This window comes from Nilaparvata lugens, chromosome 10 (genome assembly GCF_014356525.2).
Source record: "Nilaparvata lugens isolate BPH chromosome 10, ASM1435652v1, whole genome shotgun sequence".
Classification (NCBI taxonomy): domain Eukaryota; kingdom Metazoa; phylum Arthropoda; class Insecta; order Hemiptera; family Delphacidae; genus Nilaparvata; species Nilaparvata lugens.
In genome coordinates, this window is record NC_052513.1 from 13,404,906 (window position 1) to 13,432,387 (window position 27,482).

General features: G+C 34.4%; 1 protein-coding gene across 3 annotated transcripts in view; it reads right to left on the bottom strand.

The window, feature by feature from the left end:
- The window catches only part of LOC111063180 (TNF receptor-associated factor 4), a 66,125-nt gene that overhangs the window by 14,993 nt on the left and 23,650 nt on the right, over positions 1–27,482 (bottom strand). Inside the window, exon 1 of one of the 3 annotated variants that reach the window (XM_022350868.2) lies at positions 13,933–14,409. The exons of the other annotated variants lie outside the window; for them this stretch is intronic. Coding sequence (XP_022206560.2) covers positions 13,933–14,109 — 177 coding nt within the window. The 5' untranslated portion in view covers positions 14,110–14,409. Of the gene's footprint in view, positions 1–13,932; positions 14,410–27,482 lie in introns of those variants that run through there. 3 annotated transcript variants of the gene reach the window in all.

The window sequence follows — 27,482 nt, forward strand, 5'->3', positions numbered from 1 at the left end:
CGACACTTCGATCAAACAGAAGTGCTGAAGAATCTGGAGGCTAGAGATCGTACCCATTTTTTTCGTTCCCTAATAACTATGAATTTGAAGTGTAATTTGAAGTTACTCCTCCAGTTTCTATCTAGATCTTGTTATCAAAGTTATTTAGTTATAATAATTAGTTAAGAGGTCCGGTCTTTCAAGATTACAAACTATCTATAGTCCTATAGATAAACTGCTAGTTATCGTGTACTCTAACTTGTATTATTCGTCCAAATCAGTTTCTCAACTGGAAATCTATCAAGATTCTCCTTCTCTGGTACATGTAATGAATTTAAAATGATTGTAAGCTGGAATAAGTTCATTGAAGTTTGAAATCGTACCAGAGAAGTTGAAAAGCACTATGGTACCTATAATAGTAGTGAACTGAAATGATGTTTATTGAACTCAATTTGGAACTCAAGAAGAATATAGTCAAGTTATTGGAGCTGAACGAAATAAAAACAAGCACTAATCACTGAGCAAACATACTCGAATCCTGTGAATTCTCCACGTGTTTAGTTGAATGAAGAAGACTAGTGTGAATGAACCCGTTAGGAAAACTCAGCTTCATAGCAGACAATATCTAATCAGTTTACCAACTGTGTAAACTCTACATCCCAACGGGAAATGCATATGAATCAGCAATACACTCAATATAATCAGGACAATGATTAAACATCCTTCCAAAATTCGGATTGCAACTGTATAAATACAATTCAGTTTGATAAGAGTTGTATAGTTGCATGTGATTTATTTGAATTGAATACAAAGAGAGATACGATTCAAAGAGTTTCCTCTTGTATCTCCAATGCATCCTGTCTTTTTTAACAATTTATTGTTTTTCCCGCTCCTGTGATATTGGAAACATTTGAAAATTGAGAGTTTATCCTAGGAAATAAGCAGAGTGTCACTCCACCCACCCCAAAGCCAGCCATGAACCCCCCCCCCCCCCTTGAGACTAAACCAACCCTAAGCGAAAAACCGTTCGCTTAATGGGCAGTTACAAATACATATTATTGGAGAATCTATGGAAAAAGTTGTGTGACTCTTCAGAGAAACAATTTTATGGTAAAATTTAGGATGGAATCAAATATAATTATGATATAATTAAAAATCCATTACTACAGATGCAAATGAAATCATTTTCATTTCATTTCAAATGAAATACGTTCATCATTCTAATAATGTACTGCAATAAAACTACTACAACACATTACAGTTGTACCTATGTAATTAAAAGATAAATATCAATTCCAATTGAATTTGATTTCCTCCATTTGCTTTTCACACTTGATGATTTCTGAAGTATTTGTGCTTTCCAAACAGTAATTACAAAATGCATTGCTATTGTTACAGCAATCTACTGTGTATGGTACATTAAGCTGATGGGGGAAATGTTCCATACAATGCTGGCATCTGGTCTTCTGGTAAGGAAGCATACTTCAGTTCACAAAGTCAAAACAACACCTGCTAGTTCTTTTCATGCTTCATACAATGTTCTATGTTGCATATAACATGTAGTCTATCTATGGGACACGTGCATGTATAAGCATAATCAACCAGCATAAGTTTCCCGCCTGTGCCCCCATCTTAATTTTTTATGCGCAAACAAAATGTTTTGGAATTTGGAGGCAAGAGGGTACATTCTTCTAGCTACAGTTATACAGTAAAACAATATTTATAAGTTTTTCTTATAAGTTTTCTCTGCTTCAGTACAGTGCTTAGAATATGAAAGGAGCGAGATATGCTACCTGCTAAACAGTACACGTATTTAAGGAGGTGGGTGAGTGAATTTATTTTTACTGTAAGATGGTTACAGTAGTATCACTTCACATATGTGTGTGAAGGAACAGGTCAAGAAATATTTATTCATCTTCTATATCTACAGCTCTTATATATTATGTACCTCTTAATACTTCAAAACAGCAATAGGCTCACAAAGCAGTAATTACAGATAATATGGTTCTTTGAAGATTTAGAATCATAATAATTTTAATCAGTAATTACTCAAGGGAGAGATCTAAATAGATTGTTTTATTATTATCTGCAATCAAATTCTGCATTTGAAATTCATTCGTATTACTCAATTTTAGTTCAAACCCTATATAATCTATTATTTTGTGTCAGCATCCTTCATCTTTTCCCCAGAATAAGAAAAGTATGAGAATCTTTCAGGATATGTATTACAGCTTGAGTTCATTGATAAGAGTTGATGTTCCCAACAAATCAAGCAGACAGAGCTGTTGATAAAGATCTTGAATATTGGCAATTCTCTGGAAATTCAAAATAATAATTAGTATACTTTGATACTTGAATACTCACAAATAACTAATTGAATAATTCAAGTAGATCACTGAATAATTCAAATTCTTGAATACATGACAATATCCTAATGCCACCTAATTTCCATATTCAATTCTATGAGAAATGTCCGCTTCTAAAACTGTTTTGAAAGATTGTTGGGAAAGGAAGCATCCTCAATCGCCAGTTCTGCTCTCTTTCCCATTAATCGATGATCTCATGATTGCCAGTTGTATCCAATCCCTTTTCATTTCATCCTTCATTACTTTTGTCTTTCCGACGTTATTGTTCGGCTGCCTCGACGGGGTCTGTTGTCTGTTCCACGTGAAGTACACAGTCTGTTCACTTCCTGTCCACATTCAGTTACTTCGCTTCGTTGCATCCGTTTCTGGGACCTGCGGAGCGGCTCACATTCTGGACCTCAAAACAACGAGAATCGAGAACCGTTCAGCTTCAGGCAAATAGCTCTTCCTCTGCTCTTCCTCCATTTTACTCTTCCTCTTCTTGTCCATTGTTCTTCTCAAGATCCATCTCATCTCTAGCTGCAAACCTCTCTTTACAAGCCGATGTTGTGTCAGTTTCCTGCCCAATCTTCTGTAATTCGATACTATTTTTCTATCTTGTTAAACATCTCCTTGAAGATACCATCTTAAATGTTTCATATCTTGATACAAATTGGTGGTCTTGACGCACTTGCAGAGTTCATTGAGGAAATGCCACTTGATAATATTGCCAAATTCAATAGGAAATTATTGATGTTGATTGAACATGTTTCGCTTATCATTTCCTAATGTTTATCTCCAAAGTGGGATGAGAGGAGTAGGAAAGCCTATAAATACTATCAAGTGAGAATGTTCACAAAAACGAAATGCTCATCAAGATTCGAAATAGATAAATGGCCAATGGAACAACTGTATGAGTGTGAATATCAATCAACAACAGCTAAACGATAAATTCTGTTTATTTTTCAATGTATAATTGATTTATCAATAGTACTCGCTTCATCAATACTGTATAAAGTGCTGAAATGTAATAAGAGCAGCATTGAAATGGATCGGTAATGAAATGCAAGCAAAACAATATGAATATGAGAACAAGGTCGAGGATCACATTTTCAATGAGGTTCAGGTAGATAAAAAAATAATTTTCTATTTTATTTTTATCCTCAAGTAATTAGTATGCAATTAGTATGTTATTATATTATAGTATGCAATGTTCATGAATCATGATATGAAGTATTTTCTTGTATAGACCCAACATGAAATGAACTTTTAAAACCACCTCATCTAAGCAGACTCGATAATTAACTTCAGACACGTTTTGGAAACGCATATATTCTTTTCAAATAGCGTGACATTAATTATTGCTCTTCTCACTAGTTATTTTCAAGTAATTAATGTTTATTTTCCAAACAGAAGTTCACAGAAACAGTACTTCTGAATTGAACAGGTAGTTATCCGTTCTTTGTTTTACGGTAATAATGTTAACAACTACCCTCCCCTCGAATCATCTCTTTCACTCCCTCTCCTTAGTAATGTTAACATCAGCGATGTATTTATGAAAAATCTAATAACGCGGTTCTGATGGACAGTTGCGTTTTTCGGATGCTGCCTCTACTAATTGGCCTGTCTCCATATTTATATTCGTAATATACCTATCTCTATTTTTGTATCTTTCAACTAGGCCTACTCTCCCTTGACCGGAACGATGGTCCAGCTTTGTTCTTGCTTGCCGTGCTTTAATTGAGGCTGGTGATGATCAACCTCATCATAATTCTCTAATCATCAGGGTGGAAACAATGATGTCTTGGTACTTAGGCTGCAATTACCACCATACTGATCTATCGTTACACTTCGTGGATCTCATTACGAATTTCAAACAGGCACAAACGCTCTGCTGCTATTGGTTGTTGTATGGCTCTCCTCTCTCCCGTGATTCTCTTTCTCTTTTCCATTTCCTTCCTCTCCGCCTGCATGTTATGGTCATTCTCCTAGTGTGCACCTACGCTTGGTCGGACGCGTGCCGGTGTTAATTGATACGGGTGAAAGATTTGAAATGACCAGCGTCAGAAGTCAGAACGTTGAACTCTGTGATGTACACGTGGCATGTACCTTAATTTCCGCTCCGTAAAGGCCATAATTTTAGTGCTACCAACCCTCGAATTATGACTAGAATAAGGTTTTGAAGAAGATTAGGAACCCGCATTTACACATCACTCATGATTTGGCCTACAATTTTATACATGTCTATAAATTCTCAAAAGAGCTGAAGCACACATTGTTTACCCAGCAACTTTGAAAGAGTTTATGTTTGTATTATTCTCAATGATGTTCTATCAAGGAGGAATAATGCAATCAACGGTGTCTTATCTCTGTGGTTCTATTCTAAATGTAATTTAGCATAAATTCAAATCATATTTCTATAACTGAATTATTTCGGATGAGTAAAAAATAATACTTCTCAATAATGATGTACCGGTATTATATTTTCATTTTCAATTTTTGGAATATTTGTCAAAGTGCCCACTATTCATCTATCAAAAATATGCAATCATGTGCAATCATTGAATGATTAATTGATACATCAATATTATTTATAGAGAACAAACACAATTTTCAATCCAAGATAATTAAAAAGAAAATGACTTTTTATCGGTCTGTTGTGATGGTTGCCTATCTTGAACTGCAGGGCGTCAGGTGTGTGTTACAGTATTGAATTAATCAGAGATAATAATAATTAATGTATTTAATGTTACAATGATAGAAAAATAGGTGGCATAGGTCTCAACTCAAGGTCTTTTAACATTACTTCTCAATAGGCTGTATTGTGAAACACATCGGATGAGCTGGAACTGACTCATGACATCCATTGTTCTCCGGTATTGTTCTCTTTGCAGGGTCAATGGAATCACGATACTTATTTGCATTATTTTGCTTTCAACTGGAGTTTGGTGAATCAATTGACAATACGATAGTGATACATCTAGCACCTTACTTATTGCACTATTTCGCAATATACTATAATCCATACCATACTATATTCAATGAATCAATATTCATTAAAAATACTGAGGTATACTTGAATATTTATTCAATTTTGTTCGATTTCCCCAGTGTTTTTTGTTACTACTATACTACTATTAATCTTATTATTGGTCGAATAACATATTCTATGATTTTTTCTACTTATAAAGTGTGGTAATACCTCATTTCTCAGGAGGATTGATTATCCGAGTAAAGCCGATTTGAATTATAATGGTATTGTACTCCTATCTTATTCCCATATTTGATCGATTCCATGACATTTTCATTCAATTCCATTTTAAATATAGTATCAAATATTATGAACGGATGAAATGTATTAAGTGATTAAATTTTCTACTTTTCCTGTTGCCTACATGAATATGGTTCAAGTTGAATAAGTTAACGGTTTCCATTATACGATTTTAGAACATTGCGATTTCAGAATATGATTGGAAATTTACGAAATCTTATCATGTAGTATCTAAACACGCTTTCCCAGCGCTTGTAACTTATCAAAATAGGTGAAAATGGTTCTTTCGAGGATCATAGAAGAAATACCGAAAGTTTTTCGCTCAACAAGTATACCGAGTTCTCGTAACCTTTCTTGATGGAAAAAATACATCACCAACCACTCCCCTCACTTCTTGTACATCAAGTATTCATACTTCTGTATGACTATTTTGTATTATTTTCGATCCAACTGTCATCATTTACAAGGAATTGCATTCACAGTAAACATCCTCCTAACACAAATTGTGGCTTTCCTCCAACACTGTGTAAACACTGTCCAGATAACAAGTTCAACGTTTGATAATACAGGACAGACTTGTTTGCAAATGGTTACAGTATCAAGAATATTATATTTACTAGGAGGAAAGCTGCAATAATTTACCGTTATACATGAGTGTTATAGCGGCTGTGACAAAGTTGTTGATCGACCACGTCATTTGAAGATAACTTTTGTCCTTTCAGTGCTATCTGTCGGTCTGTAGCACATTTCCATGAAATATCACTACCTACTTGCTCTATCACCGTCACTCTCTCTTACCATCCAATTCTCTCTCTCCCACTCACATCCACTCTATCATCCTATCTCACTCTCGTTCGTTCTACGTGCTATTGAGCAACGTTTGCCGATGTGATTATGTCCATAATAAGATGAAAGGTGCAAGTACAGGTCTCAAGGTGGTCAAGCACACTACTTACTAGATCTATGAATAATTGTCTACAAACTTCAGTTTTTTACAAATCCTCTCACTCCCTCAGCCAATCCCTCTCTATTATTTCTCATATTCTCTCTCACACTCCATTATCCTCATCATGAATAGATGTGACTAATGAATTACTTCCAAAGTTCTTAGCAGAATTGGAATTGGACATGTAGCCTATTAGTGAGAGATGGTGACGTGTCCTAACTACGTCTCTTCATAGTTGATACTATTACATCACCTGAATTATACACATTGCAACATAGATGTTCAAATTAAATGAACTAATCAGCATACTATTTCAAATACACTTTTCACGCAAATACTATTTTCTATTGATATTCATCATGATTTAAATAGTATAGGCATGATGATAGTACATTTGATATAATTGAGGTTTGGTGAGACGATCATATCAAACTGGTTTCACGCGCTAACAGCTGTAACCAGATGTTATCAACTGGGACTGGAGAGCGCCTTGAATATTATCATCGCGGTATATAGGTTAGTGTGAGAGCTGGACCAGATTTATAGTGAGTAGAAAGGTCGTAAGAGGCATAAACTTCACAAATGAAAGGATTCGTCGAGTAACGTATTATCATTCTGAACACGCTCCATTCACAGATTTGGCTTGGATAAGTATATTATTTTGAAACGTTCCAGCCTCGGTAAATTCCTTGCTGAAGCTATCATAATTGGCGATAAATTTTAGAATGCTTCAAACTACTTTCCCACGGGATGCGAAAACTATATAATGTTCTGAAGTAGTATAATCAAGTTTTACAGTATGCTCGTCAAATATACAGAACATTTGAATATAGATCATTCTAAGACATATTGGGTTATAATAAATCATATTATTTTGTTATTCAATAATTTGTATATATTATGCTATTTCAATGCGTGGTTAATGTCAATTACCTCAAATAGAATTGAATATTCAATTTGAAGAAGAAGTAGGTGGAGGGTATGTATTATACAAATAAGTTATAGAGTTCAAGCAAAATTTCCTCAATAAGAAAAATGATTATTTATCAATGTAGAAATAACATTATAGATTTAAATTAAAATATTCATCTATCAAGTAACATTTGAATTTGATTTGCATTGAACTTGTTTTTTCTGAAGTTTGGGACAGTTCATTCATATAATTTATCGTGAAGGACATTGTTTACCTGATGAAAAATGAAGAAGAGTAATAATTAGTATTATTTTTCCTTATGAGAGGCTATTAATTATTGAATCATTTTCTCCATTGTTCATAATTATTGTTGCTTTTCTTCATTCACCTGTTCGTAATATTCTCGGGGAAGCGGTAGTAGTCTATGGAAACACGAAGCGGATGAAAGGAATGTTCTGGAAGGAAGAAGGATGCAGGAAGAAGACTATGAAAGAAAAGGGCTTCATCCAGGAAGAAGCACGGAGAAGATGGTATGAACATAATTTGAGCATCCGTTGCTTACGAAGGGGAAAATTACAAAACTGTGGTAAAACTTGACTTCTCAATATCAGGAGCTGGCTGATCAAGTTGTTGGAACTTCCTTTCCAGCAAAAAAAAAAGAGCGTGATAGGATTTTTAAGGTCTCCTCCAAATACAATCTTCTTCTTTATTTCGCCTGTCCTCTTCTATCGCTCTTCATTCTGTGCGATCTGAAGTGACAAGCTGTTTCCTAATTTTTTTCTGATTTCCTATCTGGCTAGGTCAACTCACACACTTCCTGGCTTTAAACATTCGTGCCAGTCTTTTGGTGACATTTTCAGTACTGATCAACAGACTCTGTTATGGAAGAGAATGGAGAAGTAAAGAGAAAAGAAAAAGAATTTAGAATAAATAATACTATTCTTTGTTTTTCGTCGGTATTGAATGATTAGAAATTGTACTGCCTATGGAGTATTGATTAACAAATCCTGGAAAGGGTATTTAAACGAATTTTGAGAATTGCAATCTTACTAAAGATTATTATTATTTATCTAGATTTAAATCTAATTGAAAATATACCAGCGATTACCGGATAAATAAGAGTTAGATTGCTAAGGATATAGTTAAGCCAATACAGAAGTTAATTTTTTTTATTGAAATTAGTTTCTATTCTATTGAAATTAGTTTTCTATTGAAATTAGTTGGATAATATTGTTTGGCTACATATCTGAAAAATGAAACTGAGTACAGTATATTATTATTATACAGTATATGTATTATTCAAAGAAATCACATTTGTTGGTAGAGTTTCCTCAGAATTGAAAATGAGTTCAACCCACCTCTTCGCAATAGGATCGGTAATAATAATGGCTAAACCCTAGACCACCTAAGTTGTCAGACATTATGACATCATTATAGTAGAAAGTTTGTAATTTTCCCATGAATAAAGCTCAAGCGACAAGTAAAAGCGACTAGCATCTTGTAATGGGAGAGATTAATAGTCATTAACATATTCTGGACCTCGGGAACCGTTATGTGAATGTTAAATTGGTCCAAAAGTATCACTCTCCTTTCCACCATCTAGCAATCGTTCCCGCCCACGGTTCAAATCACAAGTAGGCCCACTAGTTTTCTGTTCAGTATAAAATAATCATAATTTAGAAATAGAACAAAACTTAGTTTACTTGGCGTTCAATAAACGTAGTTTATTCAATGTAAATGTCGATGAAACCGTTTTGTATATTTGTGAAAACATTCAAGTTCTTTGTTGGTTTCGAAGTAAAGGGAAAGGAACCGCTTTGTAAATCCATGTAAAAACATAGAGATAATAATACTTGAATTTCATATATGTTGTAAAATAATACTTCATCTCTGGTGTGAAGGAGTATTGGATTTGAAAATCACAATTACTTGAAATAAACCACTTTCTCACTGTAAAATCGATTATCAAACTCTTATTAGAAGCTACCGCCTTTAAAATTAGTAATAGTCAATACATCAATTTAGAATCCTTGTTCAGCCTAAAAATGTATTAGTACACAAAATTGATACTCAAAGCCATTGCCAACGAGGCATTGTAGGATAAATTTCAATTATTTCGATGCATTCTTATGAAAATACTAGATAGTCATAATTTAATGGAACTCTTGAAAATACACTCAACAGCGCACCAAAAATAAACAGTCCCACTCTCGGACCAGGAACAGATGTCTTTCTCAACAGAACGACTCCCTTTACATTGTCATGCTCCACTGTTTAGTAATGCAGTGCGTAGTAAATGCTACAAAGCAGAACAAAAATAGTTCTCGTCTTTGAAAAGAATACGAGAGCATTGCTAGAAGAGCCGGAATTTATTCATCATTTACGTAGCGTGAAATCAAGTCTGTCATTGAATTGGAAGCCATATAAAGTCGATACCGATACGAGTACAGAGCGCGACGAATCTATGATATTTATCATCCTATGAACAAAACAGGACAGTTGGTAACCCTGACCCTCCCTCGAAAATAACAAAACTTCAATAGATTTGTTCCGAACCGTTCGACTGATGAAAACTTCCAGAGAACTTTGTCCCTAGATAAGATAACACCTTGTTCCCCTTTAATTCTTGATGTATCCCATCCCATTGTGTAGAAAACTTGGGTGGTTGTTTGTTAATGTTTTTGAATTAGCAACAGTACACCTACAGATTCTCTATTTTTGTAAATAGTGAATTTCTGTTTCGGTTTTGTGGGAAACTGGAACACAACACAGAGTGAATGTGTGACAAGGAAGGACAAAGGGCAAGGTAGGCCTACAAAGTAGCATTTCAGGTGGGTGGTTTGTGGGAAACTTCTGTGAGACAACTCGATTCCAACTGAATAAACTTCTAGACAAGTGTGAAATCTTGAAATGGGCTCTGGACAACATTCTCCAGTATTCTACAACAATCGCGTAACTAAACAGTTTGTTAAAGATGTGGGAAGTGGGAGAATGTGACCTTTGAGACGAATTAAAAAACAAAAAAAAAAATCGAAAAATAATGATCAGTAATAGACTATTGTAAATTTGCTGTTCAGAGAATCGAGTATTTCTTAAACTTTCTGTATCCTACAATACAGTAATGCTCTTTACACCTTTGTCGAGTAAACGTGTACCTTTGAAAAGGCAAGATAATATTAATGTATTTAAAACACTGATGTGTATTTCAATATGGGGTTTGATAAGATTGACAAGTTCATTCAAACTTGTTCGTTTAATGGAAAAACCTCACACTATTTAAAAGAAATTAATACCACACTTCTTGCTGAATATGGAAATAGATAGATAATTGAGTAAATATGGAATAAATAGATTCTAAATCTCAATTCCAGTGGTAACAAGAGAAGGATTATTCACTGACAGTATCCCAAGTTGATCTAATTAAACGACGATAGGCTAGTGTAATCAATTTCTATCAGATCAATACCAGAATCCCACACTTTAAAATATTTCAAATAGTAGCCTACGCCCACTGATGCATAAAGTGGAAAACTAATGATAATACTGATTCTAAACTAGTTTTTTACTTGAACACTAAAGACAGGACTTGCCTACTACAGTAACTCCATTCAACCTTGATATTTATTTCTAAACGGATCTGAGGCCAAACGAATGAGTAATTCTTATGGGAGTAGGCTACTTCACTTGGGTTCTATTATTATTATAATTATGTTCTTTCAATTCTATTCAATCTTGGAAAAAGTGCAGCATAATAATTTCAAGACAACTACCTGAATTAATAACCGAATCGATCAAGTAGCATGATATGAGTCTGGAAACTATTGTTATTACTCTCAGATGCAAGGTCAGTTGGAAATAACCGTTCTCACTTTTATAAAAATTGATTGTTCATTAAAAATAGATGTTGCAGTAATAAGGACGCCTCAAGGTTGATGCATCTCATTCATGATATTGTATTCATAAACAAGATGTTACAATTTGATAACTGTTTATTCTGTAAATTAATCCTTATCCAATGAAACAAAAAAAAATACAAATAAGATGCAAGGTTGGGATAAAGTTGGACTAAATACTCATCATCATCACTGAACAAAGATTGTTTCTGATACCGACTGTACTTATCACTGATTGCATCTAGTGACGCATGTCAGCCTAAGCGATGAATATTCGGCCAAAGGCCGAAAATTGTTGTTAAAAGTTTGAAATGGGTTTCTTTAAAGTGCGATGCTCAACTCGTCCCGGTAATAATTTTTGAGTTACTTATAAATACTTTATACAATAAAGATGTATATTTTGTGATAAATTGATTTATGGTCATATAACCATGAGGTGAAAAAATGGAGAATAATACATCATGACCTGACGCTGAGGGAATGGGAATTGAACCACCCATGCACGTAGTGATAACTTATTAAATATGGTACAGGCTAGAATCAGATTTTTATTTCTTCAACAGATTACAATTCAATCCTATGAATCACTTTATAATTTCATGAATGGAAAAAAAATCTTGATGACATACGAGATCATCATATACCTCTTTCATCTATGTTAACATTAGTTCAATTGACGTGAACAGGAAGTTTATGACGCAGTCATACTGGATGCTCCAGCATCTAGTCTGAAGCAAGATAGATGATCAGTCACTAAACATTTACTTCAAATAGAATATTGGGAGCATGGAGTGATTCGGTCATCAGAGCTTTCAAAATATAATTCGGAATAATATTAAATGCTCTCACTTTCACAGAGGATTCATTAGTTCATTAGGACATAATTCGTCAATCATTGATTCAAACAGAGTGAGAGTTTCAATGGAGGCTTCAATGAAATAATATAAAGTTATTATATCATATGAGGAATGTAAGTTAATAGACGTCGATCGCTTGAGTAAACTTTGGAAAGGACCTAAATCTAGGAAAGAACAAGTAAACTTTGGAAAGGACCATCTTGATCCTAGCACAGAATTTAAAAAAGAGGAATGACAATTTAATTTTCAACAATCTATTGTTAACGAGAAAGTGTAACAAATTAAATCAATTTTTGAAATTTATTGTTAACAAGAAGGTGTAAAAGATTATAAAAATTTTTGAAATTTGGAGTTGTTAATTAGGTCTCTTGTGATTAGTGAACGGTACCGTACACAATATTCTTTGTTTAATAAAGTTTGCCGAGGTCTCATATTTGGAAACAATGCTACCAGCAAGTGTGTAGTCTGTAGTCAGATTCTGGAGTTGATTATTCAAAAAGACAAAGTACGAATGTTGTGACGCATCTGAGTTTGAGGCCAACACACTTCATTCCTGCGGTCAACAGTCCGAGACACACCAGTCACAAGTCACCACTCCATCAACACAAAAGTCTGTCTCCACACATTCTCTATCCTCATCAGTGCCGTCTCTAGACTTAAAAATGTGTATAGTGAAGATTTGAAAAGAGACTGCAGTGCTCTCAAAATCTGGTTGGTCATCTCTATCTTTAGTGCATGCTGCATGGAGGAGTGTCTCTTCATCTCTTCATTTGTCTCTCTTCAAGGCAAGGACTAGATCATCTGGCAAGTAGCAAAGAAGATTCACTGGCAAGAGACCAAGGAAAGAAGCTACATTATTTGCTTTGCAACATGATGACTCTAGATGACATTCCAGAGCTTGCCAACTGCAACTAACTCATATACCGTATAATTTGATATCTACATGAAATGAAGTACGTTTCAAATAACTAGACAGCAATCGGGTTCAGAAGCATAATACATGTCTATTGCCCGCTGCCTATATATGAAATATAGGTACTTGAGATTGGCTACTTAAACAGAGAGAGAGATATCTAGGCTCATTTTTTAAAACACATGTTGAATTCAACTCTACAAACTTTCTACACACTACTGTGTAGAAAGCTATGCTTCTACTGTGAAATACATTCGAGGTTTGTTCAATTTTGAATTGGATTGTATTGAACAGGAACTATATGTATATGCATGTAACATGTGTGGACAATATATCTATTCATCAATTACAAAAGCTATCAGATATGAACGAATCTTCTTCACAAATTCTACTAACTGCAAACGTATACTAGTCGGTATAATAGACGGATGGAAACTCTCCCATTTTACCATATTAGTAAGTTCACAAGCCTTTTTATTAAAATACTGAAAGATACGGTAGAAAATCTAAAAAAAAATGTTAAACGTGTAGAACGTCATGCTCTCTATGGTATTTTTCACCAAAATAGATATGCCACATCAAATCGTTACAAGAAGATCGATATTATCATTATTAAATTTCATAAGTTATGAGATTACAATATCATCTATATGATATCAGAACACGGGAAAAAAGATTTTCTCAGATTTCTCTGAAGGAGACTCAGACACAGTCACTTAGACTCAGGACTCAGGACGCATTATTATGTTATTGATACAAAATTTGAATCACACAAATATTAGTTGAGATAATAGAATAGAAAAAAGTCAACTTACATCAGGTGTGGGCGTCATGTGGTTCTGGTTATCACTGGTATCCGTTATTATCACTGTATTGTTATTATTGACAGGGCTTGATTTGGCCGGCTGAGGGACGGTTGTCTGCTGTTTCTGGGGCGACAATCGCGCCGGAAAACTCAGCGTTTTTGTCCACTGAGCAAAACTGCGCACCATTTTGCTAATGAAATATTGTCACAAATTAAAAGTTCAACATGAGACTGTTTCTTTAGATAACAATAATCACGCACTTTTTCACAGTTTGTAACTCTGTAGAGACTTGTCCTCGTTAATCGTCACTACAACTGACACAAATATTGTTCTATGTTAGATGAAGACACTAATTGAAAGCTTCACTGACAAAAAGTAATCTTTGAGCACTTGAATGATCCGACCCACTAGAAGATGTTACCTCGACGAAGTCTGGAGAACGACTGAGGGTTGAAGCGGTTATCTGCAGCCGGCACAACCTGGAATGACAACAGAACAGCTGCTGTCCCTTACCCCCACCACATCACCACTCGGCCTGTCTCAACAGGCAAGAAATGCTCCCTCTCACTCCCACTCACGTACTCCCGCACCTCTACGGTCATCAGCCCTCTCACTTGCTCCACAAAGCCTTTCCATATCTGCCGATCTCAACGGCCTTTGTTCGACCTTGCAGCCACCACAATACAAACTCTATACCTATATTTTTATCTGTACATAAACATGGACAACAACCGGATACTTGCACAGCCATCTCACCTCGTCTTGCTTCAACCCATTTACTTTGTCGCACTTTCTCACTAAAAAATTCTTCTCCTGAAGTCGACCTGTTTGTGCATGTCCGTACATGTTTGGAAAGAGTGAGACCACTGCCCATGCCCACATTCACATTTTCATGCTCTGTTCTCACGAGGATAGGAGCTGTGAACTTATTTTTCAGGATGAGGCATTAACCTGCCTGACGCCTGTCTGACCATACAAACAAACAATGAAATAGTGTCTCTTTCTTATTTTTGGTACAATGCTGTTGATCGGATCCTCCATGGTCTATTAATTCCTTTTGCGTCAGCCGTCAGAAACGTATGAATATGATGTAACCTTGTGTAGCCCACTCTATGAATGTTGTGCAATAAATATTATTATACAATGACAATCCTCATATTGAGTTCAAAATTCAATGATTTTGTAGGGTTTGAAAGATTCCTCCTCAGTATATTGTCTATTCATATAGAGACCGGAATGTACCAATATGATGTAAAAATGTGTAACACAAATAATAGGCTGTAACATTATATAAACCTGGAAGCGTGATGCACTACAACTCTACATAAAATCTGTGGCTTGGTGCAAGAACTACCCATGTCAAAATATCAACTTTCTGACAAATCAGATTGAAAGTTCACCTTGTATTTTCGAACTACGGCATTCCGATACGGAAATTCGAGTGCTAGAAGTGCAGAAGTCGGCATTGGTAGTTCTGTGATGGAGTATGAATGACAATCTAAAAACGTCAAAAAAACATAAAAAATGTCTTCATTGGTAGTTTTCGCACTCTGAGAGTGGAATAAGTGGATAAGTAAATAAGAAATTAGTGGAATAAATCATGATATTGAAATGTTATAATTTTTTATTGCTTTGAGATAGGACATTGGCACTTCTGGAACTAAAATTAATCGATATTAGTAATGTATTAGTGAATTAAACTCATTTATGAAAAATTGACATTGGTAGTTTTTGCACCAAGCCACCGAAATATTGAGAAGATTCTCTAATCAAGTTTTCATTTAGGCCTAAATATTGTGTTCAAAATTGAACTTTTTATTATTGTGTTCAAATTGAACAATTTTTAGTAGGCTAATATGATTAGGTAGTCTATTTATTATGTATACATTGCATGATTTCGATATAATATTGCGTCTTGTGTTAGTGCCTTATAATTTGTTTATTAGGAGTGGCCGTAGTCGAGTGGATCAGATGCTGGCTTTATGATTCAGAGGCCCGGGTTCAAATCCCGGCCCGGGCAAGATATTTATCTCGGGCCACTCCCGTGTTTCGGATGGACACGTTAAGCCGTCGGTCCCGGCTGCCTAAAAAGCAGTCGTTAGGTAATGTCAGAGGCCCTGAAATTGATCAGTTGCGACCTGAAAACTCTGACACCAGACCTGAGCCAGCCAGGTCACTCGATATTATTTATTTATTTGTTTATTTATAATAGGATAATCTCTTATAATTTATTTACAATAACAGGAACTTAATTTCTACATGCAATGTAATATGATTTGTGTGGGAATCTTCTTCTGCAAAATGAAATTATTAAGATGACGGAGTAGCATGGAAAATCGATGATCAAAGAAAATGTCAATAATTTATGAAGCCCAATCCCATAATTTATCATCACGGATGACCACCTTAGCAAAAGAGTTAATAATCCATTTCCGTTTTGTGTTTGAGGAACAAGATGTCGATGTGACCGGTGGATGTATTTTTAACCCTTCACCACACCTGACATCATTTCTGAAACCGGAGATATTTATTTGTCTCTATTTAGTAAATCTTCCAAAATACGAAATATATAAGAGTACATGTGGTTCGATAGTCATTCTTAACAGACTATACCACCGCTGGCCACCAATGTAAACGGAGGGGGGGTTGTTTCTTCTTTTCTATAATATTTGCTAAAGTTTACTGATATCAATTAATCATCTACCGGTATTTGAATCCTTGATTGGTTGGGAGCTTTTAGTGGATTCGTTCATTCAAATGCACAGATTATCATCATTATCTAATTGTCACTTATTTTAGCAACTAGCAACTATAGTAACTACGAGCCAGGAACTTCAATGAAAAATACCTTTAAAATTTAACCTCAGGTTTATTGAACTCATTTACGAATCAATAGAAATCATGTCAAATTTTCCAACAGAGTTACTCAGTAAGTGATTCAGAAAAAGAAGGTATATTCAATTTATACATTTTGGGAACCTGCTAACTTGCTGCATTTAAATTTGGGCCTCAGTCATTCTATGAAATTAAATTATGAGCTTTATAAGAAAAACAACAAAAGTTCGGCACTCACCATTTTAACAATATTCAAACTTCGACTCTTAAGAAACACACACATACGATTTAAGAAAACTCACTATAAAGGAACTAATACACACAAATAATTTCCTGGTTCTACTCTCACTAACTATATAAAATTTTTGGTTTCTATTTAACTACATAAAAATCACTGATAACTAAAAAACTTTTCAATTTGTCCCTCTGAATGGGAAATGGGCCCATTCAGAGGACCGAGGCTCGCACCCCGTTACATGTTTTTTCGTTCGCGTCTCAATACCAACTGTGACCTTTTCACTGAAAATTATTCCCCCTCCACGAGCGTTGAGCACAACTTCCAGTGGAAAAGCCAAAGCTGCAAAAAGGTCAATGGTCGTACAATTCCCAAATACAGTAGCTTTTTCGACAAGAAATTGAAACTGCATTTGAAAAAATGCACGACAATTGCTTTAATTTTGACAACTAGGCAACAAGTTAGCAAATTCCAACAAAACAGAGTCAAATATTCTCACACTAAAACGCAGGGTTCAACAAACAGTAAAATCAAAGTTCATTTCAGTTCAAAAACCTGAAAAACAATATAAGAAACACAAAAACAACTACAATAATACCCTCTCAATATCACACTATTACATCGATTTGAAGAAGGGGGCTCCTTCTATTAAATTCCATTCTAGACCTTAATTGAATTGATTGGAATTTCACTCACTACGTTCATTGATAGACTACATCTTCCGAACGAGAATGGATTTGCAGTATTTATATTGCTCTATCTTGGAAGACTTTCTATAATGGAATAATGCTAAATGATTCCGAGGAAAATGAAACATGATACCAGAAATTTATTGTGAAATCAATTTTTACCCTTATTAGAAGTGAAACCTCTAAACTATTAAATAATTTCAAGCGTAAAAAATATAGTTCTGCACAAAGATCACTCGTAACTTGTAATTCTGTCAACTAGAAAATTTATTATTGACTAATACTGTATATGATTTTTCGTTATTTTAACAGTCCTCGAATATAAAAACCTCATTCAGTTAGAATAGATTACTCTTTAAAAAATGATTGATTCACATTGTTCAATAATGATAGTCCTTGACATTAGTTGATAATAGTTATGAGTAACTTGCAAAAGAATTGATTCTTTCAAAGCATCTCCAATATTTTTTTAGATTATTCATTCACTCAGATAATTTTTATGCACATAAATATCAAACAGCGGTGTTTAGAATAACGGGTTCTATACAGGTTGTCCCATATGTGAAATTCCAAACTCTGTTAAATCGTTTAATCCGACATAATGATCAGAAAATCAATAATAACATGTTGTTCAACAGATATCTTCCATTTTGCATTCTCCATAACATAATAAATCTCAAGAACAGTTTGACTGATTGGGTTCATAATCGGAACTCGGAATGATTCTCACTCTGGTGAAGACCTAATAAATAAAAAATCAGCAGATTAGTTTAATGGTGCATTTCAAAATGGCGCCTATTTTCAATTTCCAAATAAGAATAAATAAAATACTGTAATTTTCATTAGAAAATGTCAGGAATATTCTATTGTAGTCCTTTCCATAACAAATAGAATGGTTTAATTGACAAAACAATCGGAAATCGAATAACACCACTGAATTGGTTAGTAGCTTGAAAACATAGATTCAATGGTCATAAATTAGGGTAGGAGAGAACTAGATTGTTCATTCTATGCCCATAGTATAGGACACAATAAAGTTTTTCTTCGATATACAGTAGAAAATCATGAGGTATTATATTGAATTTTCAAGTATCATGTAACCTATAAATCCTTTCTTTTTAGAATGAAGTAGTTAAGTAATACAACGATAGATCTAATATGTTACTGATACAGAATCTTTGAAATTGAAAAAATAGATAGATGGTATGGGCACCCCAAATTATAATTTTAGGTGTCTGACTGGGCCACTAGATAGACTAGACACAAAAGACGATCATGGATATTCAACGTGTGTGGTCCGGTGTGCATAGCCATCCTTCTGATGAATAAGCTTCGAATATTCCGGAGCTTTTTGTTCCACTGTTGTTTTCAACTGGTTGATTATTATGATTACATGTTCTAGCCTGATTGACAGAGAAAAATGACACACTCATCTACCTTGTCTTTTTGGCTACAAATTATAAGATGCTTTTTTTGAAAAGTTATGTTTTTAAAGAGATTTTTCAATGCGTCATGAAATTTAGATAATTGGTTCTATTTAGATAGAGTACTGGGCTTGTAATTCTGTACTGATTTACAAACCTTTTGCTAATGTTTATATACTGCAGAAGATGCGATATTTTATCTTCTAATGACTATACTTATTCAATTAGTTGAACTCATAATGTAATCAAAACTTCACTAAAGCCTTTACATATTTATTTTCACTCTTATTTGCAATCAATGCTATGATAAACTGGTGATAATCAGCGAATAACATAATTTACAGTAAGTTATGTTTTCAATAGTACAGTGAGAATCTGAATTCATCACCATTTGAAAATGCATTACGAAATGCCTAACGAAACTATCGAATATGGGTCAGGAAAAATAAATTTGGAAGAAGAAGGAATAAAGGAATATGAAGCAAGGAATAATGCACTATAGAAATGAGAAGAAAAAATAAGGCATAGAAAGCAATGAAGAATAAAGAGCAAAAATAAAGAATTAGTCTAAAATTGACCTGACTTTAATTTTTATACGACTCCGTGGTAATATTTATTCCTGAGTAACATAATTTAATTCCTTCTCGCATTTCTATCGTCTACCAGCTATTTCTTGTATTTTTTCCTTCTCCTGGAGTATTTTCTGTTGAATGATTTTGTCAATTTGGTAGAAAGATTGAGAAGTAGAGCAGCAAATGACAATTGCAAAAGCAAACATTTGACCACAGGAGATAATTTTGTTCTTTTTTGTTCTTTTCCAGACAGTATAAACATCTTGATTTGCCACTTGCAACAATCATAGGCAATTCAGTAGTCTACTAATCCCAACTACTATACTGTGAATGTTCTGTTTGCAACATTCGACCGTAAACTTAGGTAACTGTTCATTCTAGATCTTCCCGCTTTGAGCGGTTGGCACTGAAGTACTTCTGAGAAATGACGCACAATAAATCAACTGGTCGAGTTGCAAACGATTAACTGCAATGTCTAGAACATTAGGATGCTCATGTCATGTGGCGATTCTGTGAAATCAAGTTCTTGAACATAGAACTACTGTACTAATAGAAGCAGTACTACATGAGAGAGACCTGCTCTGTGTTCTCTCAATGTTTCTACCATCTCCATCAATGAATAATAATAACTTCTTCAAAAATGTTTTTTTTCTCTTTCACTTCCACTATTTCTACAATTTCACTCTTCTAGTTCTCCCCCTTCTCCTACTCATGTCAAGTTCTACTAAGAAAAGAAAAAGCTCTGGGCATTCCTACATGACTAAACTCTTCTCAACATATTTATACTAACCTTTTGCATATTGTGAGTATCTTCATCCATCACTTTCACATTTTAAATGAAAATCAACAACCAATAACCAGGTCTTTTCTTCCCTTCATGTGATATGCATTATCATCGTAGATTTTCTAGAAGGCACAAGAGGTATTGAATTCATTCAAAATCTTTCCAGAGCGATCCATCCAATCAATTGGAATCCCATTAGATATCATCGGACCCTGATTGTGAATGCTATATCATTTCCATGGGAAGGTTTGATTCAACCGCGATTGTTTGAAACACCCAGTTACTTCATGTCAAATAACTCTTTCCAGGTTTTCAGTAGTCTTCAGCTATCAAACAAAGTCAGCTCATGTCAAATAACTCATCCAGGTTTTCCGTAGTCTTCAGCTATCAACCAAATTCTATTAATTGGAATTTCCAACTGTTAGTCTATTTTTTAGGAATCTGTCAAAAGCCAGACCAATAGATCAGATGCAAGCAACAGGTGACTTTTATAACGTCACAGTCTTTCAAAGAAGTAGGATACACAAAAACTAAGCCAGATAATCAAGTAGCAAGCAACCTGACCAGTTTGTGTACAAAGAAGAACAGTATTGGAGCTTTTTAAAAACTGTTACCGTATTGGAGAGAGAACGTACAAGGTGGTGACCTCGATTAGGAAAGTGCCAAGAAGAAGTAAAAGGAGAAGGAGAAGAACAGATCACCCACTGATGCAGGTCTGTACCTGCACGGGAACATCGAAGTGAGAGTGGTCTTGGCCGCAGGGTGAAACAAAATGTTAAGTAGATAACGATAAAGAGGGGATGAGGAAGTGGTAGAGCAACTATAACGACAGAGAAGAGGAGATGAAGCGAGGAAGAGGTCAAAGAAGCGCAAGATATGGTGTATATGGCGAATGGGAGGATGCTAACTATAAACGTGAGAGTGTGAGAGGAAAGGGTAGTAGAAGAGCCTTGGCAGAAGGACTCAGCACGAAAACATAATTTGCAAATGCCTTCCCCCACTTTGAATCATGTCTAAACTGTAATTCGTGTCTCACAGATGAGATGTCGATGCATTTCTGAATCCACCCGTCCAACTAGTCTGGTATTTTCGCAATGAATAGCAACACCATATCGCAGATCACCGCATCAGGCTCGTTATGCAACCCTCTTTACATCTACTAGTTGGCATCATACTGTATTTGAATGTGCATATTAAGAACATCCAAGTGCAGAAGTAAGTGCAGGGGGGGGGTCAGGTATTGAGAAACCTATGAGAGTAACCAGAATTTTATTAATTTTGCGTTGAAGTTGTCCAGCTGCTAATGGGAATCTGGTACAGTAATGTATTATGCAGTTGATGGTGGATGACATTTCACATAAAATGTATTACTTAGTATGAATGTGTTAGCTAATGAAACTTGAATTTTCATCCCCACCTAAGGGGGATGAAGTCAGGTACCTCACTAATATGTGAGGTAAGAAGTATACATTTCATGAATATGCCTACTAAATCAACACCAAGTATTTTATACAAGAGTATTCCTGTCAAACCAAGACTAGGCTTGATTTACTAAGTAATGATTAAGTGAAACGTCAAGTAAAATGATCAATTATATGGTAGTACCTGTCTTGTCTTATAACTGGAGTCATCTCCATAACTGGAGTCATTAGGACGTGAAAAAAATGTTTCTCTGAGAGTCTTCATGGTAGTACATCAGCAGGTTGAAAACTTCATATTTACACTTATGAAATAAGTAAATTAAATAGCCCAACTTGGGTACAAAAGTATTACTCATTTTACAGTTAGAGTTGAGATTTGACGCTTATGTTTCGATTGATATGAATTCAATTTGAAGTAGATTGTATTCCAAATATTACTTGTACATTCCATATTGAAGTTTCCAATGGAGAACTTCATCATGAATTTGATTTCGGACAGATAATCAACTCAACACTTGATATGATGTAGGTTCATTATTAATTATATACATTTTCTCACTGGAGTTATTGTCTAGGATATGCTATATTATTTTGACGCCCAACTATAATTTTCCACAATTTTTCAATTCAATAATCATGCCATGATAGTTGCATTGACTATTAGGACAATGCTTTCCTCATTTCTTGCCTCTCACTACTTATTTCAATATAAATAATAATATATTTCAGAAATATAAATAATTGAGTCCACTTCAAATTATTCAATAATTTAATAAAATCCTTCAAATTACGGTTTTATAATGTTTAACAAAGCCAATCAATTAACATCAAGTTTTAGTCCCACTTGTTGAGAAAGTTAGAAGTTGAGAAACTTATAAAAAGAAGGCTTTTTCATTACAGATTTTGAGCAACTTCCTCTCGAATGCCAACATGTACCTCAATTTCAAGAATTCAAAGTAATTTAATTTATTCAAAATGCAACTCTATTCATGCGGGGTAATTGAAAGTCCCATATTAGCAAGTGTCTACCTACCGTTGCCTTCAGCAAGTCTACAACCGTCTGAATTAATTTAATCGCCATCATTTAATATTCACATGAGAAAGTAATAGTTCACCTACGACTTGGAAGCCAGCATACATAAATATGGAATAACTTATTGTGTTTGCAAGACTCATTTAAATTTCGTAATCATTTTGTAACGTCAAAAGTTGGTCCTTTGAAGGATAAGCCGCTACGACTCAGACAGCTTTCATAATGCGATTGTAACTTGCAGCCTTACTAATATATATCTATAAGTTATGGAGTTGTAGATGTGATATTTGTATGGTGCACCTGGTTGTCCAAGAGCACCTTGTGTTTAATATTCATCGCAACATTGTTTCCCACTCGATTCACACGATCAACCATTTTCATTTAAGGATATCACCTCTGGCTTCAAATTGACATAGCTCCTCGTTCCTCGTGACTGTTACCGACCAAACTTGAGGCTACAGTTGGCTTAATTTGTATTTTATAATGATTCTACAACCAATATAGGTGTGTAAATTATAACTATATATCCACAGACACCATAGCTAAATTGCATTTCAGCCTTCACGGTTACCTGCGTTATCAATGAACTGTTTCCATCTATAAACAGAATGTAATGAAAAAACAGAAGGAAACAATATGATGAAAAGGGAAAAGTGGTGAAGGTGATTGATGCCCATGGCTGATCATTTCCTCTCTTGTAGAATTATTACCATTCAATCGTATAATAATCATTGGTCATTTGTCACAATCTCTGTCACGGTTTGTTTTTTAGTTTGAATTGAGCTGATGATAATATGATGATAATTGTCATGAAATAACTACCCAATAGGTCTCGTGAGGAACAGCTGCACACATAAAAATGTAAAGGGTTCGATTTTTGTTTGCTTTGGTTATTTGATTTCTTATACTCTCAGAGAATAAAGAATGAATACTTAATAAAAACATAAAGTTGAAAGTATAAAAAGTTGTAGTGTTAATGTTGATGTTGTGGAACTTTTTCATAATTGTATAGACTTAGAACGTTGTCAAAAATCCACTTTAAGCTATTCAATTATAAAAAGCTATTCACTTCACTCTATTAAAATATATCACAGGTACACAAATTGTCTGTGACTAAGTACCCTCTGCATGGTCTCTTTGGCAATAAAACTTCGAATAGAGTTCAAATTACAAACCATACCAAGTGTAGTAACCTGAATAGAGAGTAGCTTTATTGCTTGATGAGGTAGTTAGACAGACCATACATGATCAACAGTATACAGTATTCGAATGTATTTATCAATCAACCTTGACATATATCAGAAAAAAATAATAGTAATTGAATGGAATAAGAAGTGGTTCACTTAAATTTAGTATAACCAGGGTGTTAACTCTGTAGTATAGATTAGGCATTGGGAAAAGACAAAGGAATAGTGAGTCAGATGTCTGGCCAGATGAATGAAACTTTGAAACGTTTAACTGAAGAAAATAACAATAACTCCAGATGACTTCATATCCATATTGATTATTGAACTCCTATGATAATCCCACACCAACAACGATCCAATGAGATGAATTTCCAGATTACTCGACTTCCAGTAACTTGCAAATTTGATTACAATCCTCAATCCAGCAGATGCCTAGAAGTCAAGTTGCATTTTTACAACGTACACCTGGTGAATTTCACTCCAAGGAAAAGTAATAAATCTTAATACCGTATATCAATTTCAAAGCTGACAGACAAGAAACTCCAACTTGCTGATCATGATCACGTGACACGCCTCTAGCATCTTCACTCACTCTCCTGCAAACTGCAATGATTCATTCTGCCATCTCAACTAGTAGAGAATAGTGAGTAATTGTGAAAATAATGAAAAACGACTCAATTAAAATCTACAGTTCCAAGTTGAACGCCAGAAGTGGGGCCGTTTATTGGAAACTCCAGAGCTAAAATTTGATTGATGAGTTTTCTTATAACTGGAGATTTTTTATGTGTTATTGATGGGAAATTGTGTTCTCCTGGTTTCCTGATAGTCTATTACAAAGATACATATTGTCGATATTCAGTGGTTGTAGACTATATTTATATTATATATATATATATATATATATATATATATATATATATATAATAGTAGAGTATTATGGTAAAGAGACTTGTCAATCCTATTCGAAAAAATGATTATTGATATTATATCGTACGGTAATCATAATGTCAACACGTTTAATTATCAGTAGATCTTGATTGTAAAGTTAACAAGTGTTCATGCTAGCAAAACTTTCATTTTCACTTCACACCTTATTAATTAACAGTAAAGTAAATAGCATGCGTGCGATTCTCTGCCTTGATTATTTATTTTTCTACTGTTGCTTGTTGAATAATCTTGTACTTTCAGATAGTTAACTACTTTCACTTTTGCATTAAAAGACAATTAGCGAGCCACCAAGACAAGAGCCTACAAAAAATCAAATAGTCCAGGTTAATTGGCTTTGATCAGATTTGTATTGTTTCTGAGAGAAAAGTAGAGAATCTAGGGTCTGTAGATGGACTTCAATTAGAATTAAACAAATGAGAGAAAATGTGAATTACATATTGAAACAAACAAAGCTTCTGAGGAAATGAGAACTGTACGGTGATAAATTATAGTTAAGTGTGAGAATGTGAAGATAGTTATTTTGACTAAATAGTTGCCAAACAGAAGGTATAAACAATGAACCAAGGTATGATATGTTTGGAATGATGCATTTAAATTGTATTTAGTTATTCTTCGATGAACAAATAAAATATTTTTCAATTTATGAAGAGAAAGAGAATCTTTAAAATAGATTCAACACATTATTGTTGTGATAATGGGAAGAATTACATTAGAATAGGATGGGATAGAATGCCATCTTAGTATAATTCACTATGAAGAATTATTAGCGAGCATGGATTCAAAAGACATTTCATTGTCATTCGCACAACTTTCCACTTTGGGGAAGAATTGAAATTTACTGATATCATTGAGAGCTTCTTCATGACAGAGCATGACAGAGATTTTCTCTGTTCATGGAGAGAGAAAATGATATGTGCTTTATAGTTTTCTGTCCATATACAGAAATTTCCTTTGTCATCAAGGCAAGTAACAATTTTCTAATTATGGCTTTAATTGATAAGTAAGTGCATCACAATACGTATTTTTTCTGATTAATAACTGTCGAAACTTTCAAAATTTGTTACTTGGCCAACTTGCATTATCTCATAAATCATCTGTCAAAATCCTATACTATTAAACCAACAATTTCTGTTTATATGTTTAGATGTTTATATATCTGTATGTGACCGGATCTCGTAAACGGCTCTAACGATTCTCACGAAATATGGAACAAAGTAGGTTTATGATATAAAAATTCGATTGCACTAGATATCAACTCTGGGATAACTTGCTGAAGGACATTAAAACGATAACTACGTCCTTGGAAAAACAGCTTGAAATGCTGAAGACTTTGTCGTCTGTCGATACCGTAATGGAAGAGAGTGAACGAGTGCATGTGTGGGATCATCCAGCTTATCTCACGAGAAGAAAAATTCAGCAAAACTTTTTTCATCAATTTCTCTTTTTTTCTAGAAAACATGTTTACTTCAGAAAGTCCAAAATAGTAACTAGATGCTGTTAGTGTAGAATAGTATATAGTATATCACTCTAAATCGAATTCATAGTATATCTATTTGTAAATGATGATGATGTGTTTGTTTTTTGAAGTGTGAATGAATTGTTATTTTGATGAGTGATAGTAGTTTAACCTAGATTTTGGTTTGGTTTGTAGTATAAATTTGAAAAGGGACAGTTTTGGGCATAAGCCTGTTGTGCCTCCTCATATACTAACTGTAAAAATAATTGTACGACTGAGAAAATGAATAAACAAATATAAACTATAAATTCAATCTATCGTTACAAATTTTCTATGCTTTTACACTCCAGAGAAAAGCTCAGTCCCCCGGTATTGATATCTTAAATCAGTCATGGATCACCAAAAATGGTGAGTCGGATTAAATTGATTAATAGCCGCGTAATCCAATTGTCCGCGCATGCGTGCACAAAAACAATAAATGTGATTGATTTTGTCTAATGTGAGTGTGAAAGGAAAGATTGACATCAAGAGTGCACATCTGGTGATCTACGGTCAGAGGGGAGTGGAGAGAGACGAAAAAGATGATTTTCCAGAGGGGAGAATAAATTAGGAGCAGTCCTCACTTATATCAAGAGTCTGATAGCTGGGATGTGCGTCGCTAGATTTTACTTGAGGACTATTTTCTCTTCTGTAGCAACCCCAAGCTGAAAGAAATAGCATTAATCATTGGAATCGGTGATGAAAATGGGAGTTTCCCATCAGGATAGGTCAACTGTAAAATTTTAACCATAGAATTTATTTTCGAACTGTCCCCTAATCATTTAGGACAGGCCATTTAGGGCATCACCATCTGGTCTCAACTGTTATTTTTGGGACTTTCAACCCAGAATCATCAGATCCCGAGTAATAAATGCAAGGTCACGAGCAGTTTTCTCTTCAATTGTATTGCAAACGTTTTTTGGTTTGAGAAAAAGT